This window comes from Xenopus tropicalis, chromosome 8, assembly GCF_000004195.4.
Source record: "Xenopus tropicalis strain Nigerian chromosome 8, UCB_Xtro_10.0, whole genome shotgun sequence".
Lineage (NCBI taxonomy): Eukaryota > Metazoa > Chordata > Amphibia > Anura > Pipidae > Xenopus > Xenopus tropicalis.
Window position 1 is genome coordinate 39,785,411 of NC_030684.2, and position 21,651 is coordinate 39,807,061.

The 21,651-nt window shown below is 41.7% G+C and overlaps 1 protein-coding gene across 2 annotated transcripts in view; it reads left to right on the plus strand.

Moving 5' to 3' along the window:
• Positions 1-1,345: 1,345 nt before the first annotated feature.
• Positions 1,346-21,651, plus strand: part of tsc22d3 (TSC22 domain family member 3) — a 42,594-nt gene continuing 22,288 nt past the window's right edge. The window contains exons 1-2 of one of the 2 annotated variants that reach the window (XM_012967993.2): positions 1,346-1,565; positions 1,811-2,173. In XM_012967993.2, coding sequence (XP_012823447.1) covers positions 1,857-2,173 — 317 coding nt within the window. In that variant the 5' untranslated portion in view covers positions 1,346-1,565; positions 1,811-1,856. Of the gene's footprint in view, positions 1,680-1,810; positions 2,174-21,651 lie in introns of both variants that reach the window. The other variant, XM_012967992.2, reaches the window with a different exon arrangement.

Consider the following 21,651-nt stretch of genomic DNA (forward strand, 5'->3'; position numbering starts at 1 on the left):
GGCTTTACACAAGTACAGAGTAACAGGTATAGATTGTTGTCTCTATGTCTTGGCTTTATACAAGTACAGAGGAGCAGGTATAGATTGTTGTCTCTATGTCTTGTCTTTATACAAGTACAGAGGAGCAGGTATAGACTGCTGTTTCTATGTTACGTCTTTATAGAAGTGTAGAGGAGCAGGTATAGACTGCTGTCTCTATACCTTGGCTTTATACAGGAGAATGCATTATTTATGTTTTAGTTATTTTTGCAGATTTTTAGCTTTTAATATTTTTATCCTTTTCTAAACATTGTTTTTTTTTCAGCTCAGGTACAGGCAATCTTTTTGCACTTAGATTGTAAACTGTTCGGATTTGCCTATCCTTGTCTCCCAGCATATGGCACCTAATCTTTGTAGCTGTATATCTTTTTTATTAATTGCAGCATTTTTATTGACTGTTTATAGAGATATACATACAGCATAGTCTTTAGATGGTGCAGAACTACAAAGCCAGTATCTATTTCAGTTAGGAGCTAGAGTTCTGCTGGGAGTTGTGGTTTTGCAACACTTAGAGTACCGAGGGCTGTGTAGCCCTGGTCCAGGCTGGTGTTAAAGATAAGTATTAGCTACGCTGTCATTGCCAATTACTTCTCAGTCAGGCTCAGTAATGATGCAACCCCTGTTGTGTTTCTCCTAGTAACTCATTTAATTACGAAACCATCCAGAAACATTTTGTTCTCCAAAAGAAGGGTTAAGGACCTTGGAGGACATGTAAGAGTTTGGGCCCAGATAGAAAAAAAAGTTAACATAACATTTTTGTGAAAATAAAAGTCAGACTACAGGTATACGATCTGTTATCCAAAATATGTGGGACCTGATATGTTTTGTGGATATGGGATCTTTAATGTGGGACACCGTTACTTAAAAACATCATTAAACTTATCACTGAATACATGGTATTATCTTATGCTGAATAAAACAAAACAGTTGAAACTGTGGAGCTATTGTTTAAATAGGACTCTAAAGGTCCCATGGGGAATTGTGTCTGAAATTGCACTTTGTACACTGCATTGTGTAAGTAAGTGGCCCTTTATGAGAAATGGCATTCCCATATTTCAGACCTATGCCCTATGGGTTCTAGAATTTGGGATTTTTTCTTAGGCTGGCCAGAGGGGAGGACTATAAATTTAATTGCAGGATCTGTAGGTGTGGAAATCAGAAAACAACATGAAGTTTCCTTGTTAGCAAGAAATCTTGTTTATAGTCATAAAAACAAAATGGGAAGGTTTCACTTGTACACCCCTGGGAGGGGTTTCCTACTGAACTAAAGCCTTGAACTGCACACACACCAGTGCTTTCTCTTTATAGAGATCACAGAGCGCGTATCTCTTGTGTCTCCTACTGAGCGGCACACAGTTCTGCACTCCTGTCCCTTCCTGCACTTGTGTCCTCTTACGTAAAATCTGTGCACAGAAGCTTTGCCTCTGGGGGAGTGAGAGGACTGTATTTTAACCTCTCACGACTGAGATCTGCCAATCAGAGGGACAGAAGCTCCTTCCCGTTTCTACAGACACAAGGAGAAAGAGGTGTGTGTGTGTGAGTGTTCACATTCAACTTCAGCTGATACACAAGAGCTGCATTTTCTATTTGCCTCCGCTGTGTCAAGCCCAGAAGTTCTCAGTGAAACTAAAAGGAGGAAGGCGAGTCACATCAGTTGGGGGAATTTTCGTTTATCTTTAGTAACCAGATCAGACACAACTGCCTGTGTTTTTAGTGCTGTTTTGTTGTCTTGTTACCAGGCAATTTATTCTATCTTTTTTTTTTCTTGCAGTTTGGAAAAAGAAAACCTTTAAAGTTGAGTGGAGCCATTCTCAGGCATGTCAGAGGAAGACGGCTGCCGCTCGCCTATTGGCTTGGACTGCTGCAGCTGCTGCTTGGACCTGGCCAACAGAAGTGAGATGGAAGAAGGTGGTGGGGAGAACAACAACCTGGGCAGTCCCACTGTCAGCAATTTTCGCCAGCTGCGGGAGAAACTGGTCTTTGGAAACCTCAATGCGGACAAACTCAACAGCATTATGAGGCAGGACTCACTAGAGCCCGTAGTGAGGGATCCTTGTTATCTTCTAAATGAGGGCATTTGCAATAGTCCAGACATCGACCAGACCATGCTCTCCATCCTATTATTCTTTCACAGGTAAGTCATAGTTCTTACAGCCTACTGGGCAGGGGGAAAGGAATTAAGATGCAGCAAAGGACGTTTGTTTGGCATTGGACCTACCTTCGAGGTGGTACTGTAAAGAAGGGAGAGCATACAGACTGTCAGGTTGATCAGACAGATCAGAGTATCCCAGCTCACTGGCATAATCCGATCATTTGAGCTGAGTTGAAGAGCCCATTGTGCACTGATGCCATAACATTTAATCCAGTTTAGAAGACTAAATGGCTGCTCTGTGGCTCAAGAGACTATTAACTTGTTATCAAGTTAATAAAATAAACTGGTATGGAAAGGGAAAAGGAGATGCTGTTGGTTATTAAAAAAGGTTGTTCTTTCCATTCAACTGTAATGAATGAAAAGAAATATTTTGGCACAGAGCCATTTAGTGTATAGACTCGAACCTGTCATTATGGGTTCCAAAAGGGAGCCACAGCTCCGGACCCTTCAATTAGTAATAGCAGGGGGACAGTAAGTGTAGCAGAGCAAGACGGGTGACAGAAACGCTTTGTATCATTCCTGCTTTATCGTCACAGTATAACTCCTAGGACCCTCCAACACCCTTAGGCTGTTCAACAACAATTGAAACAGACCATATCTGATTTGCCCCACTGCTTCTAAGTATGTACAAATCCTTTTGGGTTTATACAGGGCTGAACTCAATAACCAGAGAATTTATAGAGCTCAGAATTGTTAGCAGTATAAAACAACTTGTTCCCGTCTTGACAGGACGTTAGAGGACACTAGTTGGTTTATGCATAAAAATATAACAAGCCTGCTGGGGGCAAGGTCTCATAGCTTAGGTTTATAGATACAAGAAATGTTGTCCTTGTTTTTTTAAAGATAAATATGTAATATTGCTACTTTCTGAGCAGCCTGTGGGAAGCAGGTAAATGCATTGTCGCAATTGCTTTTCTAACAGTAGATTAGAACCTTCTTGCAAGGACGTTGCAAAATTAAAATTCACTTCCCTAACTTCAAGTATGTTAGTTTATAATAGTGCAACCTTCACTTTGGTGTTACGGTCACCATACAGAAGGAATAAAACATGGTGTATATACATCACCCACTGCTGTAATTACAGGGTGTTACTTTAATAACATGATCAAGTTCAGGCTGCTGCAGCCCTCTTAATGGCAGTCGCTATGACAGCCTTAGTTTTTTAGAGTTTCTGTGGACTTGCAGAATGCTGCCAGTGGAAGGCGTTATTGTATTTATATACACCTTTATTCACTTAACAAGCCATTTGAAACTCTAATGTAGCAGGAACACACATTGGTTGGATCTGCCTAGGTGCAACCATTCTGTACCTACTTGTAAGAGCACACTCCAGACAGCTGCTACTGTAAAAAACTATTTTTTTAAGTGCAGCAGAAACCATGTTTATCCATCTACTTTTCCATCTACTTTTCAGCCACACTTCTCTGACAGCTTAAATATTAATTTTATACGTACATCATATACAGGTATAGGACCCATTATCCAGAATGCTCAGGACCAAGGGTATTCCGGATAAGGGGTCTTTTCGTAATTTGGATCTCCATACCTTAAGTCGACTAAAAAAATCAATAAACCATTAATTAAACCCAATAGGATTGTTTTGCACTCAATAAGGATTATTTATGTCTTAGTTGGGATCAAGTACAGGTACTGTCTATGGGAGACAGGCTTTCTGTAATTCGGAGCTTTCTGGATAATGGGTTTCCGAATAAGGCATTGTATTTAACAAAAATAGTGTACTTTGTAGGCCCGCTGAGCTGCAGTGAAACTACTTAGCTGCCAAGTGACCATATAGCAGATGAATGAACATAAATAATGTTGTGGTACATAAGTGCAGGGCCAGACAATGAACCTAGTTGCTCAGCGGTCAAGTGTGATAGGCTGACAGTGAACCTTTACAGATGCAGCTGCAGCCAACCTGCAGCAGGACACCGGTACAGATTGTCCTCTCAGCAATTTCCTATGCAACTTAACTTGTTACTTGGGAAACGCTAGTATAGCATGATAAGTGTGCATCTCAGCTGATGTTTGCTTTTGTAGCTTCAGCCATTGCCACCTTGTATATGAAAAAATATTGTCAGTAACTTTGCATCTATGATTAAATTTCAAATTGGGTTACATTAATGTCATTTTGATAGCAGCAGCTGTTCTTCTTTTCATACTTATTTACAGGTGTCAGGGGGTGAAAGCATCCAGGATAGGCATCCCCTGCTCTAGTGCTAGGCCTTACTAATACAATAGTTTGAGTGATATCCTATAAATTGGCCTAGGCTCTACACTGGCCAACCCCATATTGAATCTGTCTGTTTGGGCCAGTGACTGATTTACTGCTCTGTTCCTGCAGAAACTTGGAATTCTAGTGGACCTGCTTTGTCTCTTCCAGCTGTCTTTTGGTGGTCTCTGAAGGACACTTCTGCAGAGGAAATGGTCAAATCTGCCCAGTCTGCAAACAGACTGATATACAGATATATAGTACATGCATGTCAGTTTTGATCAGTGGGCCAATATACACATATAATAATATATACTAGATAATCATGCACTATGTATGACCACTTTAGGTCCTGTTAAATTGATAAAATATGTTGTTTCTTTGTTATCCCTGGACAACGTCATAGCTGCAGAATGTTCTAATTATAGGTACAACCCCCTATAGCAGTGCTGTGCAACTTCTACGGTGCCGAGGGCCGGAATTTCTCTAGCATACATGGTGGAGGGCCGCTAATGGGAGCCAGTTTTGACCACTCCCCTTTTTGAAACCACACCCACTTCAAACCACACCTATTTTATCACAATGGTGGTAGCACAGCAAAATCCCAAATGATTGGTCCTTACTGTGGGGATATCAACCATCATTCATATGTGAAAGAATTATGTCATATTAAGATATACCCTTAAATTCCATATGCCTCCTCCTCCCCTGTGGATAGCAGAGCAACCCCCAGTACATAATTACACACCTTAGGGACCATTTAATGGCTATTTCCAACTGCTAACAAACTCCCACAACAAACCCCTGCCAGGTTCACCTCCCACAAGCAGCATAGGGCAAGCAGAGTATGGCACACACAGGAAGCACTCTGCCTGTCCTATGCTGTCTGTGTGTGCCATACTCTGCCTGTCCTACCCTGCCTGTGTGTACCATACTCTGCCTTCCCTATGCTGCCTCTGTGTGCCATACTCTGCCTGCCCTACCCTGCCTCTGTGTGCCATACTCTGCCTGCCCTACCCTGACTGTGTGTGCCATACTCTGCCTTCCCTATGCTGCCTCTGTGTGCCATACTCTGCCTGCCCTACCCTGCCTGTGTGTGCCATACTCTGCCTGCCCTACCCTGACTGTGTGTGCCATACTCTGCCTTCCCTATGCTGCCTCTGTGTGCCATACTCTGCCTGCCCTACCCTGCCTGTGTGTGCCATACTCTACCTGCCCTACCCTGCCTGTGTGTGCCATACTCTGGCTTCCCTATGCTGCCTCTGTGTGCCATACTCTGCCTGCCCTACCCTTCCTGTGTGTGCCATACCCTCCCTGACCTATGCTGCCTGTGTGTGCCATACTCTACCTGCCCTATGCTGACTGTATGTGCCATACTCTGCCTACAGTACCTATGTCTGAGGTGTGAAGAAGTGAATAATGGGAGTGATTACAGTCTGAGCCTGAGGTGTGAACACTGCAGGGGGTGAACAATGCAGGTATTAAAAGGTGTGAAAAACACAGGGGATTACATTTTTAAACAATACAGAGGGATTGCAGCCTGAATCTGAGGTGAGAACCATGCAGGGGGCCAGTTAATCTCAGTACTGATACCATTTAATGCTTACTCAAAGGTAAGCCATCAAAGCAGCCAGACAGGTGGGGGGGCCACACAGAGGGGGGTCGCGGGCCGCCAGTTGGACAGCACTGCAAGAACTTGCAGTGAATCTCTCTCTCTCTTCCAAATTTCCTAAGGCTTTATTCATGTTAGATCTACTTCTCACATGGCACAGATATTGCTCATCATTCTTATGAACCATATCATACACTTTAGTCATCAATATAGTTTCATCTGAAGTTAGTTAAATTAAATAGTAGAAATCCACACTGAATCATGGAGAATATACAAACTCCATGCAAATAAGGTCCTAGATGGGGCTGAAGCCAGAGCCCCATAAATGCTAACTACTACACCTTGGTGTGGCCCTTTCACTTAGAATGTAAGCATCTTCAGATTTAAAGCTGGTCAGTGATATGGTATTTGCCATTAAATTAGGCTAGCTCACAGTTTTGACCAATTCATGCTAAATATGTCAAAGCCTACCCCAGGCTTTCTTGTCCTAAATAAGGTTATTTTTGCTGTAAATCTCTGGGGCACCACTTACTGGAAAGAATCAGAAGGCTTACTTTCCTTACAGAAAGTTACAAGGTGAATTATCTCAAAGTCATAAATCTGGTTATCAGTCACGCAGCAGTCATGCAGAGGTTAAGCCAACTGACCTAGGTGCCCTGTTTATGACATTTTCAGTGCAAACACTGAAATTATCAGTGTTGCACTTAATACATAACTTTACAGTACTGTATATTTATAAGAGATAATACTTAAGAGGGACAAAATAGCACATTTAAGATTAGCACTACACAGGTGATTTTAGATGCCCAACATGAACCTATCTTAAGGTGGCCATACACGCACCGATATTATCGTACGAAACCTCGTTTCGTACGATAATCGGTGCGTGTATGGCATGTCAGCGAGCCGACCGATATCGCAGGAAGCTGCTGAAATCGGTCGGCTCGCCGATCGGCCAAGTTAGAAAATTTTGATCGGGCGCCATAGAAGGCGCCTGACCAAAATTCTCCCTTCAGAGCTGAATCGGCAGAAGGAGGTAGAAATCCTATTGTTTCTACCTCCTTACCTGCCGATTCAGCCCTGAATGGTGTGTGGCGGATCTGACGATGTTTCGTGCGACCGACGGTCGTACGAAACATCGTGAGATCGCCACGTGTATGGCCAGCTTAAGGGTACTGGTAGAAGAGGAGATTTGCCTGCAGTAAATCTGTGCTATGGATGTGAGCTCTAGACCACTCAGGATGTTATGGCTTCTTTTAAGGGTAAGGGCACACAGGGCCACAGGGCATTCACTTTGAATGGACATTGCCTGCAAGAGCCTAGTTAAAAGCAATATGCAGTTATCCCTCAGAAATACAGAACTGTGGTGATTTACTCCCATATTTGAGCTCCATGCTTGAGCACTTTGGTGCAAAGGTCTATCTGTCACTGCCCCATGTGCATTAGCTGCGACACTTACCATTAAATAACATTAGGAGTAGTAGAGATGCATTTAGTCTGCTCTTATAGAATATGAATACAATTCACCTTTGATATATATTCCCATAAAAAATACTCTACAATTGGCAAGTGCTAATATTCCCCTATACACTGGTATGGGATGCCTTATTCAGAAACTCGTCATCTGGAAAGGATTTGGGTTTATGGGAAGGTTCATCTCCCATAGGGTACATTTTAAGCAAACAATTCAAATTTTTAAAAATGTTTTCCTTTTCTCTGTAATAATAAAACAGTTCCATGTACTTGATGGTAACTAAGATGTTTGAATCCATATTGGTGGCAAACAATCCTACTTGGTTTGGAATTATTTTTAAAAGACTTAGGACATAGCAATTAAAATTATGGGAAGATTACTTTTTTGGAAAACCCCAGGTTCCAAGAATTTATAGATAATAATAGATCCTATACCTGTATTATTATTCTTAATTTCTATATGGACAACATTTGCCAAGCATTAATTTCAGGGGTCCCTCCACAGTCACACACATTGCTTAGTTCAATCAGGACACAGTTAACCTGCCTGTATGTTTTTGGAGTGTGGAAGGAAACTGGGATACATGAATGAAACCCAGGAACATATAAGGGCGTATTAATTTACCTAGAATCAGTATGCAAAGTGCAACTTCCCACAATACACCGTTTTTCCCAGTATTCTGGTGCCAGAAGGTCAGGAAGGACAGAGCGGTGTATTGGGCAACTATACAGAAGTGTAAAGTACCTTGTTTAAAATGGTTTTAGGTGCAACTGAATGTTGGGAAAAAGCACAAGTTGTCTTCTGCACTTGCAGATATAAATGAGCCCTAAATGTATATAGTGTCCTGGCCAGGTTCAGACTGGGCCGGGAAAAAACATGGTGGGCCCCACTGACCCAGACCTGATCCCTGCCTGCCTTCCCCAATCACGGCAAAAGTAAGTATAAGATGTGCATGGGGGGGAAAGGGGTCCCAGAGGGGGTGTGGGGGCCCCTATGGTAGCAGCCCCAGTGGGCCTCACACAAACCAGTGTCCCTGATCCTGGCTCGCTAGAATAGAACCTAGGACTATCCACTCATATGTTTTGTTTTTCTGATGATGGAGAATGACTACCAGTGACGGTTTGCCTTTAGAAATAATTGTTACAAAAATGAGGTGTTAGTACCACACTTTGTGGTTAGTACCACTTACCATTAACTCAGAAGCTCTAGTGAGCAAGGAGGGGGTATTTAAGCCCCAGCTAAGTAATTTACATCTGTAAGTAATTCCTTGTTCTCTAGGCTAAACAAAAGCTAGAAGCGATATCTGGCTACAATTTGTACACAAAACACAGAAAGAAATTGCCAGCCCTTGGTCTAACACAAGCTGTAGCTAGAAGCACCCTTGTGCCAGCGCTCTGTCTAACCAGCTGCTAGAAATGATAAAAAGTCAATATCTGTATACAAAAAGAATGAGAATGATTGCAAGTACACATTTTATACCTGGGTAGTAACCCACAGCAAACAATTTAATGTTTATTTGAAACAGCAACTGGCAACATGGCTGTGATATTTTTTTTTTTTTTTTGCAATACAAGACCCTGACCCTTATTCATGTTTACATTATTTGGGTTAATATAAGTTTCAGCAACAATGGCCTCTATAATGTCTCTTTAAAGAACAGTGTGAAAGTACAAAGGCTACACTTTGCTCTGTGACATAGTGGCAGCAGCACGGCATGTGTCAAGATTTTTCTTGAAATCGAGACCCAACTGCTGAGTTTGCATAACTTTTAGAGTTGGAAAGTCTCATACCTTTCATACCATGGGTTACAGCAGCATTGCCTTTAGCCCTAATAACAGTTCCTGGGTACTCTATAGCAGGGCGGGAGAAGGATATGTAAACACAAAGCTATTATGTAGAGTCAGAGTCTCAGCTTCAGGTTTTCATCTTGCTATAGAAAGAGACAGAGCTAAGAGCTAAGCCAACTTTGGCTGCATCTGTTCTTCTTCATTTCCAAGTCTCTGAATATTTACTATTTTAGCTAATAAAGATAATTCAGCCTTGGCAGAATCTGTAAGGAGCACTGCTTATGATCACTGCAGTACTTGCCAGCTCAGTATTAACGTGCTTAAGGTGGGATTCAACTTAGTTTATTGTAAGTCAAAAGTAATACCAGGGCATTAACTTAGTCCTCCATGGGATACAGTTCTTTATTATATAAGGTCAGTCTTTCTTGTACAGAATATACAAAGGAATATACGCTTATGTTTGTTGGGCCTGTGGGGGGCTATTTGTGATATTCCAAGGCCTATTTTGATTCTCAGTCCAGACCTGCTTATATTCAGTAATGTTTAATTCCCACTGATGTTGGAGATCATGCTTGTAGCTGGAGTTTTAATTCTTCCCACAGGGGTTCAGTTGGGTTGCAGGCAGGGCTCTGTGCAGGCCAGACCACACTTTCTACTCTAATTTTAGTAAACATATTGTGTACAGAATTTATTTTGTGCCTGGGGTCATTATTATGCAGAAAACTGTTTCTGCACAATAACCACAAAGTGGGAGCACAGAATTGTCAAGAATGTTAATGTATGCTGTGGGTTTAAGGTTTACTTTCACTAGAACCAGGTGAAAACCAGCCCCAGACCATTATTCCTTCTCCACAAAAATGTATTCAGGCAGATAGTGTTCTCCTAGCAATCACCGAACCCAGAACGCGTCAGGGGAGGAACAGTTGGGCAGGGGGAGCGTGGGCAAGGGTCGGGTCTGGGCCACCGCGGCCCACCAGGTTTTTTCCCGGTGTCCCAGCGGCCCAGTCCGACCCTGGTTGCCACTTAAAAAAAACACATGTTCACTGCCCTAGAATCCAAAGGTGGCAACCTTTATACAACTCTAGCCGGTGCTTGGCAGTGTGCACGCTGGTGGTATTGTGTTTCGTGGATTATAGAGTGCTGTGTTATAGCAAAACATTGTTATTTCCTTAAGACCAGAAAAGGGATGTGTAGAAACACAGGCAGAGTAACAGCTAATGGGAACAGATCACAAAGATATGCAATTTTACCACCACCCCTGACTGTGGGGTCTGCTGTATGGTAGGTACACCACTGACTAATAATGTTTAATTCTCAGTAAAAAAAAAAACCCAGTGACTTCACATTTACCAGCTGATTTCCAAACTTCTAAAATGATAACTTCCCCCTTACCTTTTATTGCAGGATAGTAATAAAGATGATGGGTGTTACACCCTGTAGGACATGATGGTGTTCAATCTGCTGTGATATATATGGCAATCTGCCCCATAATAAAACCTAGTAATAATGAGAAATTCTTAGCTATGGGTTATTAAAATGTGCAATCCTACCCTGAGGCTGCATGTCATCCCTGCAAACCTCCAGCTGCTGCTGTACAACAGCAAGGTCCCAGCTTTGATACCACGGCTCCAATAATAAACTAATAATATAATGTAATTTAGCCTTTCTCAGAATTGTCAAGGTACAGCAAGGCCTTTCCCTATAGAGGCTACACTCTGAGGCTACAAACACGAGGCAGAAAAATTTACTTCATCAAGGTCACAAGGAATTAAAACTAGGCCCCTAGCAGCAGCAGCCATATTCCTTCATTTTCTTCCTGTCCTTCCTTTTCTTTCCATCCTTTCCTATCTTACCATCCTTTCCTTTCCCTTCTCTTCCTCATACTAACAAGTTATGGATATAGAAAACAGTTATGTCTTGCAGGGATATTCCTGTGAAATGAAACAAGGGTACTTCCATGTTGAGGAATGCATCATTTAATGTTATCCTGTAGAGCTGATCAAGCACATGACTGTCCTAATCATTTAGCAACAAAGGGTAACTTTCCATTCAAACCTGAGAACGAGGATTCTTGTCAACCAAATAATGGCAACTCCCATTTGTACAAGACAAAAACTTACTGTGCTAAATCTAATTCAGTTTGTTTTACTTAACATTTGTAGCACAAGGTGACACTTAACCCCACTTACTGAGAATGCTACTAATTGCTGATTGCAAAATGCTAATTACTTTCTATAGGTTGTTTTCGATAAACATCAACTGGATAGAAAGCTGAAGTGCATGTTTTTAGGGGTTCATTGTCCGTACAGGCAACACATAGCATAGGCAGATGAAATTTTTAAACCTGCCCCATTGCTGAACTGATTAATACCCATAGTACATAGATGTTGGTCATCCAACCACCATACACATAACGAAAATCTCTCAGTACGTATGGTCAGCTTGATAACTGTATTGGGCAAAGCAAGTAGAATGCATGCAGGATTGCTCTAAAAAGGAAGGGGTACCAGTTAGCTGCTGTGGATATTTTTGAGCAGGGCCAACTCTAGGAAGGCGTTTTACTATACTAAGGGCTACACATGGGCATTTCTAGATGAGTGTTATGTGTTCCACCATACATTAGTTAACAGAGCCCATTCTTTTCTATTGTACATGTACCCATAGCGCTGTGTTGAACCAACAAACGCAGGTGAGACACAACATGCAGCATCTCAGCTGTGTTCAGTGGTTCACTGCTGTGTAATGGGCACTGATAATATAGGATAGTGTTAGGTCTGTTAGCTGCAGGGGACTGTCCCATGTGTAAGAGCCCTTAGGCATCTAGCCAAAAAAGACAAGTTCTCACAATGAAGCCTCTACAGAAATATATTGATGTCTATTTCAAGACATAATTTGTGTGCAGAGAGATTATCGAAGGGAGATACACCCTGCTAAACACACACCAGTACCCAAACAGATTAATATATACAGTGATAAGGATGCGCATAGCGTGCAGAAGATGCAGAGGAGGAGGAGGGATTGTTAATTGTTTGCCTTGGGCATAAACTTGCCAGGAAGGAATGTGAAGAAAGCTATTCAGAATATGTTGTTCAACTTGTATGTATAATATTCCAAGTCACCCTCCAAGTGGATATGACTTGCCTGTCAGTGTGATACAAAGCCCCGGCACTCTAATGGTTTTACAATCTGCCGTCTGCCGAGAACAAAGTGATCTATTAGGAGGCACTTACTGTATGCCTATCCTTGTGTGAGTGACAGAGCAACCTCCGGCATAGTGCTATCTGTACCTCATCTTCTTTCTGCAATCAGACAGTCTGCAGAGTCAGAGATATTGATGATATGGACTTTTTTTCTGTCTGCTGTGCCAAAGTGATGAAGGGGAACAGCAGTGGATTCCAGATTATTATTATACTTAATTTATAAGGCATGCTACAAATCAGCAATCTGAACAGTATTGAAATAGGGCACATCAGCATTTTAAAAGAAAAACTTAGGCATTTTAAAAGGAAAACTTGTCCTGTCTGTCAATAAAGTGAATGGCAACTGCCTATCACCAGTGGGACAAGTGAAGGATAGAATGCAGTTGAATGCAGCCTTCACACACATATGCGTAAACCTAAAACTTTACTGTGGGTCATTTGTAACATTATTAAGTATGTATTTAAGAGTGCTCATACTTTTAAAGGGTTTGTTAACCCTTTTATAAAAATGTAGAGAGATAATTGGCAATTGGTCTTCATTCTTTATTATTTGCGGTTTTTTAATTATTTCGTTTTTTGTTCAGCAGCTTCGAATTTTAGCAGCCATCTGGTTGCTAGGGTCCAATTTAACCTAGCAACCAGGCAGTGGTTTGAAAGAGAGACAGGGATATGAATAGAGGAGGGCCTACAGATAAGGATAACAAATTAAAAGTAACAATGACAATAAAATTGTAGCCATACAGAGCGATAGTTTTTTGGATGCTGGGGTCAGTGAACCCCCCCTCCACCACCACTTGAAGGCTTGAAAGAGCCAGAAAAAGAAGGCAAATAATTCAAAAACTAAACAGTGATAAAAGTTGCTAGGAATAGGGCCTTCTATAACAGGCTAAAAGTTAACGTGAACCACCCCTTTTAATATGATGTGGGCAGTTCTCTGCTTTAATTGACCTTGGCAGTGCCCCTGCCAAGTTTCAGCATTTTGTCCAAACATTCGGCAGGCAAAATACCCATCACTTGGCTATTGTGCCATAGGGCTTTCACTGGGGTGCCAATGTTGATGTAATTGTCTTTTGGGTAGAAGGGGCTAGTACTAAGCTGAATCCAACCAACGCATTAGATCCTGCTCAGGGATAGACAAACCTGTAGCTGATTCATAGCAATTCTAGTAGGAACAGCAGCACAGCAGCACGATGTACTTGCAGTGTAAATGCCAGCTGGCTGGTTGGACACTTTCTTCTGCACGTGCAGATTTATGATCTCTCATAAAGACTCTCTGTATGTTACCACTGTCCTACAATTATACACCAAGGGCAGCTTACTCTTCTGCAGAAAGATAAAATGTACAGCTACAATAAAAAGTAGCAATGGGAACTTATTTGTAGAACAGCTATGCCCAATATGTGCATCTCCTAGCTGTGGTTTAAAGAAAAAGTAAAGTTATTTATAGCAGAAAGGGATTAAGGTGTTTTTATAAAAAAACAAACAAACAGGGCAGGGTCATTATCACCCTTATGACATGGGGACAGTTGACATGTTCTCCTTTAAATTACCATGAATTGCTATTGATTAACGAGCAGCTATTTCTCTCTTTTTAGTTGCTGAAATTAAAAAGCCTGTGTAAACATTTATGGTGGCATTTGTTTGGTACATTATAGACTGCTGTACTATTAACTAAATGCAGGGGGATGTAAGTATTAGAATCAGAGTAGCTATTTCACTTCCAAGTAATATGTGCATAGAGCTTTAAGCAAACTCGGGAAATGTTAGAAAGACCCATCATGAAAAAAAAAAGATTAAAGAGTGTTTGTTTATTGGGTGTAAGGTTCATTTAACAGGTGCTCAGACTGAAGCCCAGATGCACACAAATCCAATCAGATATGCCCATAGGTTCTCTGATACACCCCGCAGGCAGGTTGGCCGCTGGGAATGGATAGAATTTGCAGAGTGTTCCTGTGTCTGATGGCAGAATCATGTTACAGAACATTGCATGCAAAATATCACCTTTCAATGCCTCATAAATCATGTTTACCAAGAAACGCCATCGCTCCTTGATGTGTTAAAACTCAGAACCCTGACTAGAACATCCCAGAAAGGGAACCCGCAGCAAATCTGCAGCCATTTAGTAGGAGCCTTAAGGTCATTCCCCTGTTTGTTAAAGGCTATTAAGTAATAACAAGTTGAGTTATTTGCTCTCTTTGCTCTTACACGAAAGTCCCACTTCGCTATGTGACATTCCCATTGCATGATTCTGTTCAGGGCCAGAACTACAGGTAGGCAAAAGAGGCACGTGCCTAGGGTGCAACACTTCGGGGCGATTCTACTTCGTCCTGCCCCTAGGTAGGGGTATCTGCACACATAGTTTGATGGGTAGAACTAGGGTTGCCACCTGTTTTCATAATTAACACTGGCCTTTAGATTGGGGGCAGGTAGCGATGTCCCTTGGGGTGGGGAAATAGGCGGGCTAAGCAGGGAAATAGGTGTATGGGTGGGGTAGTGGGTGGATGGGGCAATGAAATGGATAGGTGGGGTGGGAAATGAGCAGGGCAGATGCTGGTATCTATATATTGATTATATATAGTGGTTGATCTGCTGTTGAAAGAGTCAAGGAAGGGAGGGATTATAGGTAGGGTTACCAGAGTCCATTGGTCCAGTGGTGGGGCAAAGGGGGGTAGCTGGAAAAAAGAGACTAACCAGAAGAGAGAGGAAGCAGAGTTTTGCAGGTAGTGAACACCATAGGGGAAGTGTGTCGGGATATTGTGTGCATGAACCAAGTTGTCTTGGGCTTGACTACTTGGCCTGCTTTTGATTCTGTTACTTTGTTTCAAGAGCCAAAACCATCAGTGCAGAAAGTGACTAACAAATTAGTACATTTACAAATACTGAATATGTTTACTGTATATTGTAAGTTGCCTATAATGTACAGATTGACGTTCAACTGGGTTTCATTTCCAGATGTGCAGTCACTTTCCAACAATAACAGGCAGGTTTCTAGGAAGTTGGACATGAACTTGCCAGCTCCTCCAAAATATGCATTTTCACCTGTGTTGGATATTCAGCATGGTTTTCTTTTTTTTACCCACAACAAAACATTCTTTCCCAGCATTTCAGAGTAATCAGAGAAATGAAATGTGCACTGGCGTCAGTGTGGGTGTTCATAAGCGCGCAGCTCTATTAAGGCTGTTTGTGTGAGATTCAGGTGCCAGAACTGGAAACACCTTTCAGTCAAACACACAAAGAGAGCCCTGTACCTACATCCTGGTAATGGTGCATCTTGAGCCTTATGTACTAAAGTAACCACAATTGGCACAGCTCTACTATAGATAAGCACTTATGGGGCAGGTATAATTGTGAATAAAATTATAATAGGTGCAATTCTATGCCCATATCAGTGCCAAGAGATCAGATATGAGTTTTCTTTTTCTTGCATCATATGCCCTATATGGTTCCATTCCATTCCTAATAGGAAGTTGCAAGCAGCAGTTTAGGCATTTAGATCGTATTTAGATCGACTTTTTTAAGTTTAGAAGGGACAGAGTTAAATTCAGTGGATTTATTATATGTCCAGGTGGAACCACATTATACAGTATAATGGGGCCTGGGGGCTTGTTTGGGGATTAACTGGAAAGCGTCAAAGATTTGCTTGTATCATTCTTCATAAAGTGTGTGAGGAGCCACGAGCAATAGAAAATTTATGACTCTGGAACACAAAATGTACTTTTACAGTTGTCAGCCTTTTGCTCCCAGCTTTATTAAGTGCTTTAAACTATTGCACATTTACCCACAAGCATTATGCCCCCTACAAAGCAGGATAGATATAGGGATAGTTATCTGCTTCAATCATGCAAATGTGAGAGACTTTAAGGGGAACTTGACTTTTTCTATTAGTACATTATTGTTATAGACCAAATCTGAGCAACTTTTCAGTTGCTCTTAATTTTGTATACTTTATGAATTATTAGCCTTTTGAATTGTCTGTGTCTGACTTCACTGACTCCAAAATACAGACTGACTTTGAGACTTCAGTTTTATGGTTATTCTTACTGTTTATATTTAGGCCAACATCCTACTTATCTTCCATTCTGACTGCCTGGTTGCTAGGTTACTTATGCCCTAGCAACCAAAAAGCAGTCAAACGTTCTAAAGCTAAATCAATGCAATGAGGGGAGGGCACTGAAATGCAAAATTCAGTCTGCATCGTCTTTAACCAGTAGATCTGGTGCTGAAATATTAACTACCTCCTCAATTAAGTGGTGAAAGAATACACAATATTTTAAAAGTTACTCCACACTCTTAATAAATAATACATGGAGGTGGTATGTTTTTGCATTTAAATGCAATACAAAACCACATGTAAAATACATACCACCCAGCAACATAAATACAGGAATACCAGAAAGCGAATACCCTTGGGCAGATGAGAATTACCCCAACATTTTGGCACAAGCCTTTGGCCAGGGGAATTTTGCCCAATAGTATCCACTTTCTGGTATTCCTTTTTTTCATGTTTCTCGGTGGTATGTACTATACACAATGCACATGTATTGTTATGAACCTGTGTATTATCTATTAAAATTGCAGACTCGGAGTAACCTTTTAAAAAAGTTCTAAAGCACTTTGCCCAGGCACTGAGCCAGATTGGGCTGATCTGATTGTGTGGCCCCAGGAACAAGGTTTGGACCCTACTGTTGGCCTTTAGAGACCCCTTGGAGAGGACAGTATTGACCTGCTGATGTGGTTCTCACCCAACAGGATTTTCAAACCTGCTGGATAGATATTTGGCTTATTTTTAGCTAAATATCACTTGCAAATGAGTTTGGTCATATGAGCCAATAAATTGAGATTTTAGAGAATTTATGGAGATTTTGTTATCTAAAAGTACTAAATTTGCACACCAAATACAGAAATCTAAAATGCCACAGTTATAAAGACACCTTTTGTAAGAGAAAGAAAAAAAAAATGCAGTCTCTGATAAGTAGGCGCCCTTATGTTTTCATTCTGTATCAGTGACAAAACAAATGGGGCACGCCCTGCCGTGGAACAGAGTTTTACACCAAAAAGAAATAAATGAAAAATCTCCTGATAAGCTGTCAGTGGCAGCAAAGCACCCAAAGCTCAAGGGATAGTGGATTTAATATACAGTAATTGTCCTGCACATGTCTACTTGCTCTATTGCACTTCTCCACTTGCTCTATGGCACTTCTCCACTTGTTCTACGGCACTTCTTTACCTGCACTTTTTTACCTGCCTTATTGCACTTCTCCACTTCCTCTATGGCACTTCTTTACCTGCCTTATTGCACTTCTCTACTTGCTCTATGGCACTTCTCTACTTGCTCTATGGCACTTCTTTACCTGCACTTCTTTACCTACCTTATTGCACTTCTCTACTTGCTTTATGGCACTTCTCTACTTGCTCTATGGCACTTCTCTACTTGCTCTACGGAACTTCTTTACCTGCCTTATTGCATTTCTCTACTTGCTCTACAGCATCCTCTACTTGCTGTACAGCACTTCTCTACCTGCTCTATGGCATTTCTATACCTGCCTTATTGAACGGCACTTCTCTACTTACACTATGGCACTTCTCTACTTGTTCTATGGCACTTCTTTATTCACTACATCTCAGGGTTTATACAGAAGGATTAGAAAAGCAGCTTGCTGTTAACTTTCCAGAACAATTAGACCGATGAATTTCCGGCCTGTGATACTGAACAAAAGACAAGGGAATTCCATCCAACGCGGGAATGTCTATAAACAAGCTTCTTAATAGACTTTTTAATAACATCCAAAGTGGTTGGCAGATTCCTGATCCCACGCGTCAGACAATCAACTCCAAGTAGTAATATGCTGGTAAACATTTGTGGGTGCCATAATAGTTTTTTCAAGAATAAATAGAGTAGTAATATCCAGCCTTTTTTTTTTTTTTTTTCTACTACCGCTGCCCACCTGTTTATTTGTTTGCAGTGGGTGTTCATTTGTTTCCCCCCCCCCCAGGTCCCTGGGGTCTGCTGTATGGTAGTTATGCTTCTGCTGTGAATTCTACTCCAATAATCATACTTCCAGGGCCAACAATGGAATAATGCAGTTGGGTTGTGCAGACTGGTTGGGAAAAAAAACATGCAGATGCAGCCCTTAGAACAGAGATCCCCAACATTTCAATGAAAAAAAAGATGGGGAGCAACACAAGCACAAACATTTTTCTAGTAGTTGACCAATAAGGACTCAGATTGGTTAATTAGTAGCCCAATATGGCTATGTTTAGCAGAATATGTGGTCTTCCAAGTCAGAAATTCAAAAATGGGCACCAAATTTGAGGTTACTGGGAGCAACATCAAACGCGTTGGTGAGCAACGTGTTGCTCACGAGCCACTGGTTGGGGATCCCTGCCTTAGAAAATGGGATTTTCTAACTTACTTTATAGATATATGGCTGAAGGAGCCAAGCAGCTATTATCTGCTAATCTATGCTCAGTTTTAGAAACATGGGCACACTATGAGCTTAAAATGAATGCTAAATGTTACAAGGAATGCAACTATCTCCCTGACATGCCATCCCACTGGCAAGATGGCATACGTGTCGCTTCAGTTTTCCAAAGTCGCCCGAAGTTTCCTTGCGAGGCAATTTTGGGCAACCGAAGTGATGCGTTAGCCACCCACAATTTACACTCTTGCCGGTGGGATGGCAAATCCGGGATATTAGTTGCTAGCAGTAGCAAAGATTTATCGCGGGAGACTAATCTCCCCATGTGCCACTGCCCTGAAGCAGATAGGGGAGGGAATCGAGGGGCTGTCAAGATTAAAAAATGGATAGAGGGGCAGTAAAGCAGTTAAAAGAAGGGATAGAGGGGCAGCAAAGCAGATAAAAGAAGGGATAGAGGGGCAGCAAAGCAGATAAAAGAAGGGATAGAGGGGCAGTAAAGCAGATTAAAGAAGGGATAGAGGGGCAGCAAAGCAGATTAAAGAAGGGATAGAGGGGCAGTAAAGCAGATAAAAGAAGGGATAGAGGGGCAGCAAAGTAGATGAAAGAAGGGATAGAGGGGCAGTAAAGCAGATTGAAGAAGGGATAGAGGGGCAGTAAAACAGATTAAAGAAGGGATAGAGGGGCAGCAAAGCAGATAAAAGAAGGAATAGAGGGGCAGTAAAGCAGAAAAAAGGGATGGGGTTAGAGGGGCATTGAAGCAGAAAAAAAGAAGGGATAGAGGGGCAGTGAAGCAGAAAAGGGATAGTTCATTGCATCTTTTAAACCCTTTGCTGCTAAAATCGTCCAACTGTTACACTGTGGACAAGCCTCCATAAATTGTTCCGTTTATAAACAAGCACCAGATGGTGTTGCCAGGCAGACATATTTTCATCTTCTATTGCTGCTGCTAGGAAGGTTTCTGCCTCAGACGGGCACTTTTAGAAATGACCTATGTCTACCCCTCCTTACCTGCTTTTCACAAATAAGATCATGAGATAATTACAGAATCAAGGACGTCAAACTGAATTCACAGATATTTTGAGCATCTGTGAACTACAACTCCTAGCGTGCTTAGCTTACCACTGATCTGGTTTTAATATGCATCAGTGCACTATAGGTGACACTATAGCCAGTTGCAGAATGAGCCCACTGTAAATTATTATTTTATTTATCTTTATTTAGGCTGAGCAAGAAAGCTCTTTTTTCAGTAGTGAGTGACCGGTGTATTTGTGGCTTGTGAGCTGAGCATTCATCCAATGGAAAAGTGAGTCAACAGGCACCCACCTTAATGTCACCTACAGTGTCACCCCACTGCAAGGTGGCCAATGGTTTATATATTGATTCTGGACTGTTAGATTGGATACGGACTTTGTGTTTTGTTTCTATGGTATGAAAAGTGGGATGGGATATGATTGCAGAGGGAAATACCAAGTATGAATCTCTTTTAATGCCAGCTAAACTTATAAATAGCATCATTTTGCTAAGTCTCTGTCCCTGCCGCATGTTAATAAAGGTTAATGCGTTTCAGAAATGTACGGTCTATGCCAGGGAATTTATGGGTGTTATTAGGCTGAATTTTAGGGGGCAAGTGTAAAATAACATATCTATAAATCAGACTCTGGCGGTTTCACTGGATGCAAGGACAGCGCAGCGCAAAGACACAATGATGCTTGCATAGAAATGAAGGGTAAAGTGACACAGTAGCACTGGCAGGTCTGGACTGGGATTTAGAATCGGCCCTGGCATTTCAAGTACACAGAGGCCCAAACAGCCCCCCACAGGCCCATAGTGACTGTCTATGGAATCTTACAGAAGCACCTCTGGATTCCACAGGTTGTCAGTCTGGGCCTGAGCAGTGGATCAAAAGCCTCAGCATGATTACTAATGGTACACTCACAGGGGTTATATTGTATACATCTCCTAAGCCTACCCCGATCAGAATGTTATCTCAACATGGCTATCAAGATTCTAACAAGATTAGTATACCCATAATCCTAACAGTCCAGATGCCCACACCAACTGCTCTACTTTTAGAGATGGGGTCTTACCATCAGTATTGCAGGGAAGTAGTTAACTACTTAAAATGGACGTAGGTCCCATCCTGCTAGTACACTGGCTATCCATGTCCTGACCCTGCAATCTACTAAACTGAGGTAGCGCTTAAGGCAGGCACATCCGAGCTCCTAGACACGTCAACCCAACTCTGGTTAACCCCTTGTAACCTGAGATTCTGCTAACATCTGTCAGTCCAGAGTTTGCTCCTGTCTGTCAGGAAACCTCTCCCTGCACACTCAGCAACATCTGGTCTAATCTGTAAAACTCCTGCTAGTCAGCCCTGGCATACGGCCAGACTGTGTGATAAGTTATATAACTGTCCATAAACTAGAGGGAAGAGTGTCTGAGCAGGCCCTCGCTTCTACAAAGGCATCTGTAATATGAAACGTTACATAATGCACGCAGTCCGTGGCTGTGATACATAAAGTGATTTAGAGTATCGTGTTTGTTCAATAGGCAGATCATTTTAACTTCATCAACAATGGCCAATGTATTACGTTCTGTTGCATAATCCATGTAATGCTTCTTGTAGTTTTAGTTTAAAATCTTTTGCATTCTAAACACATTCAGTTAATGGTTCATACATGTTTTATTTGGGGTAAATGGATGGCATATTTGTAGCTAAGCACCTTTACAAACCTTCAGGTACAGGTTTTCTTGCA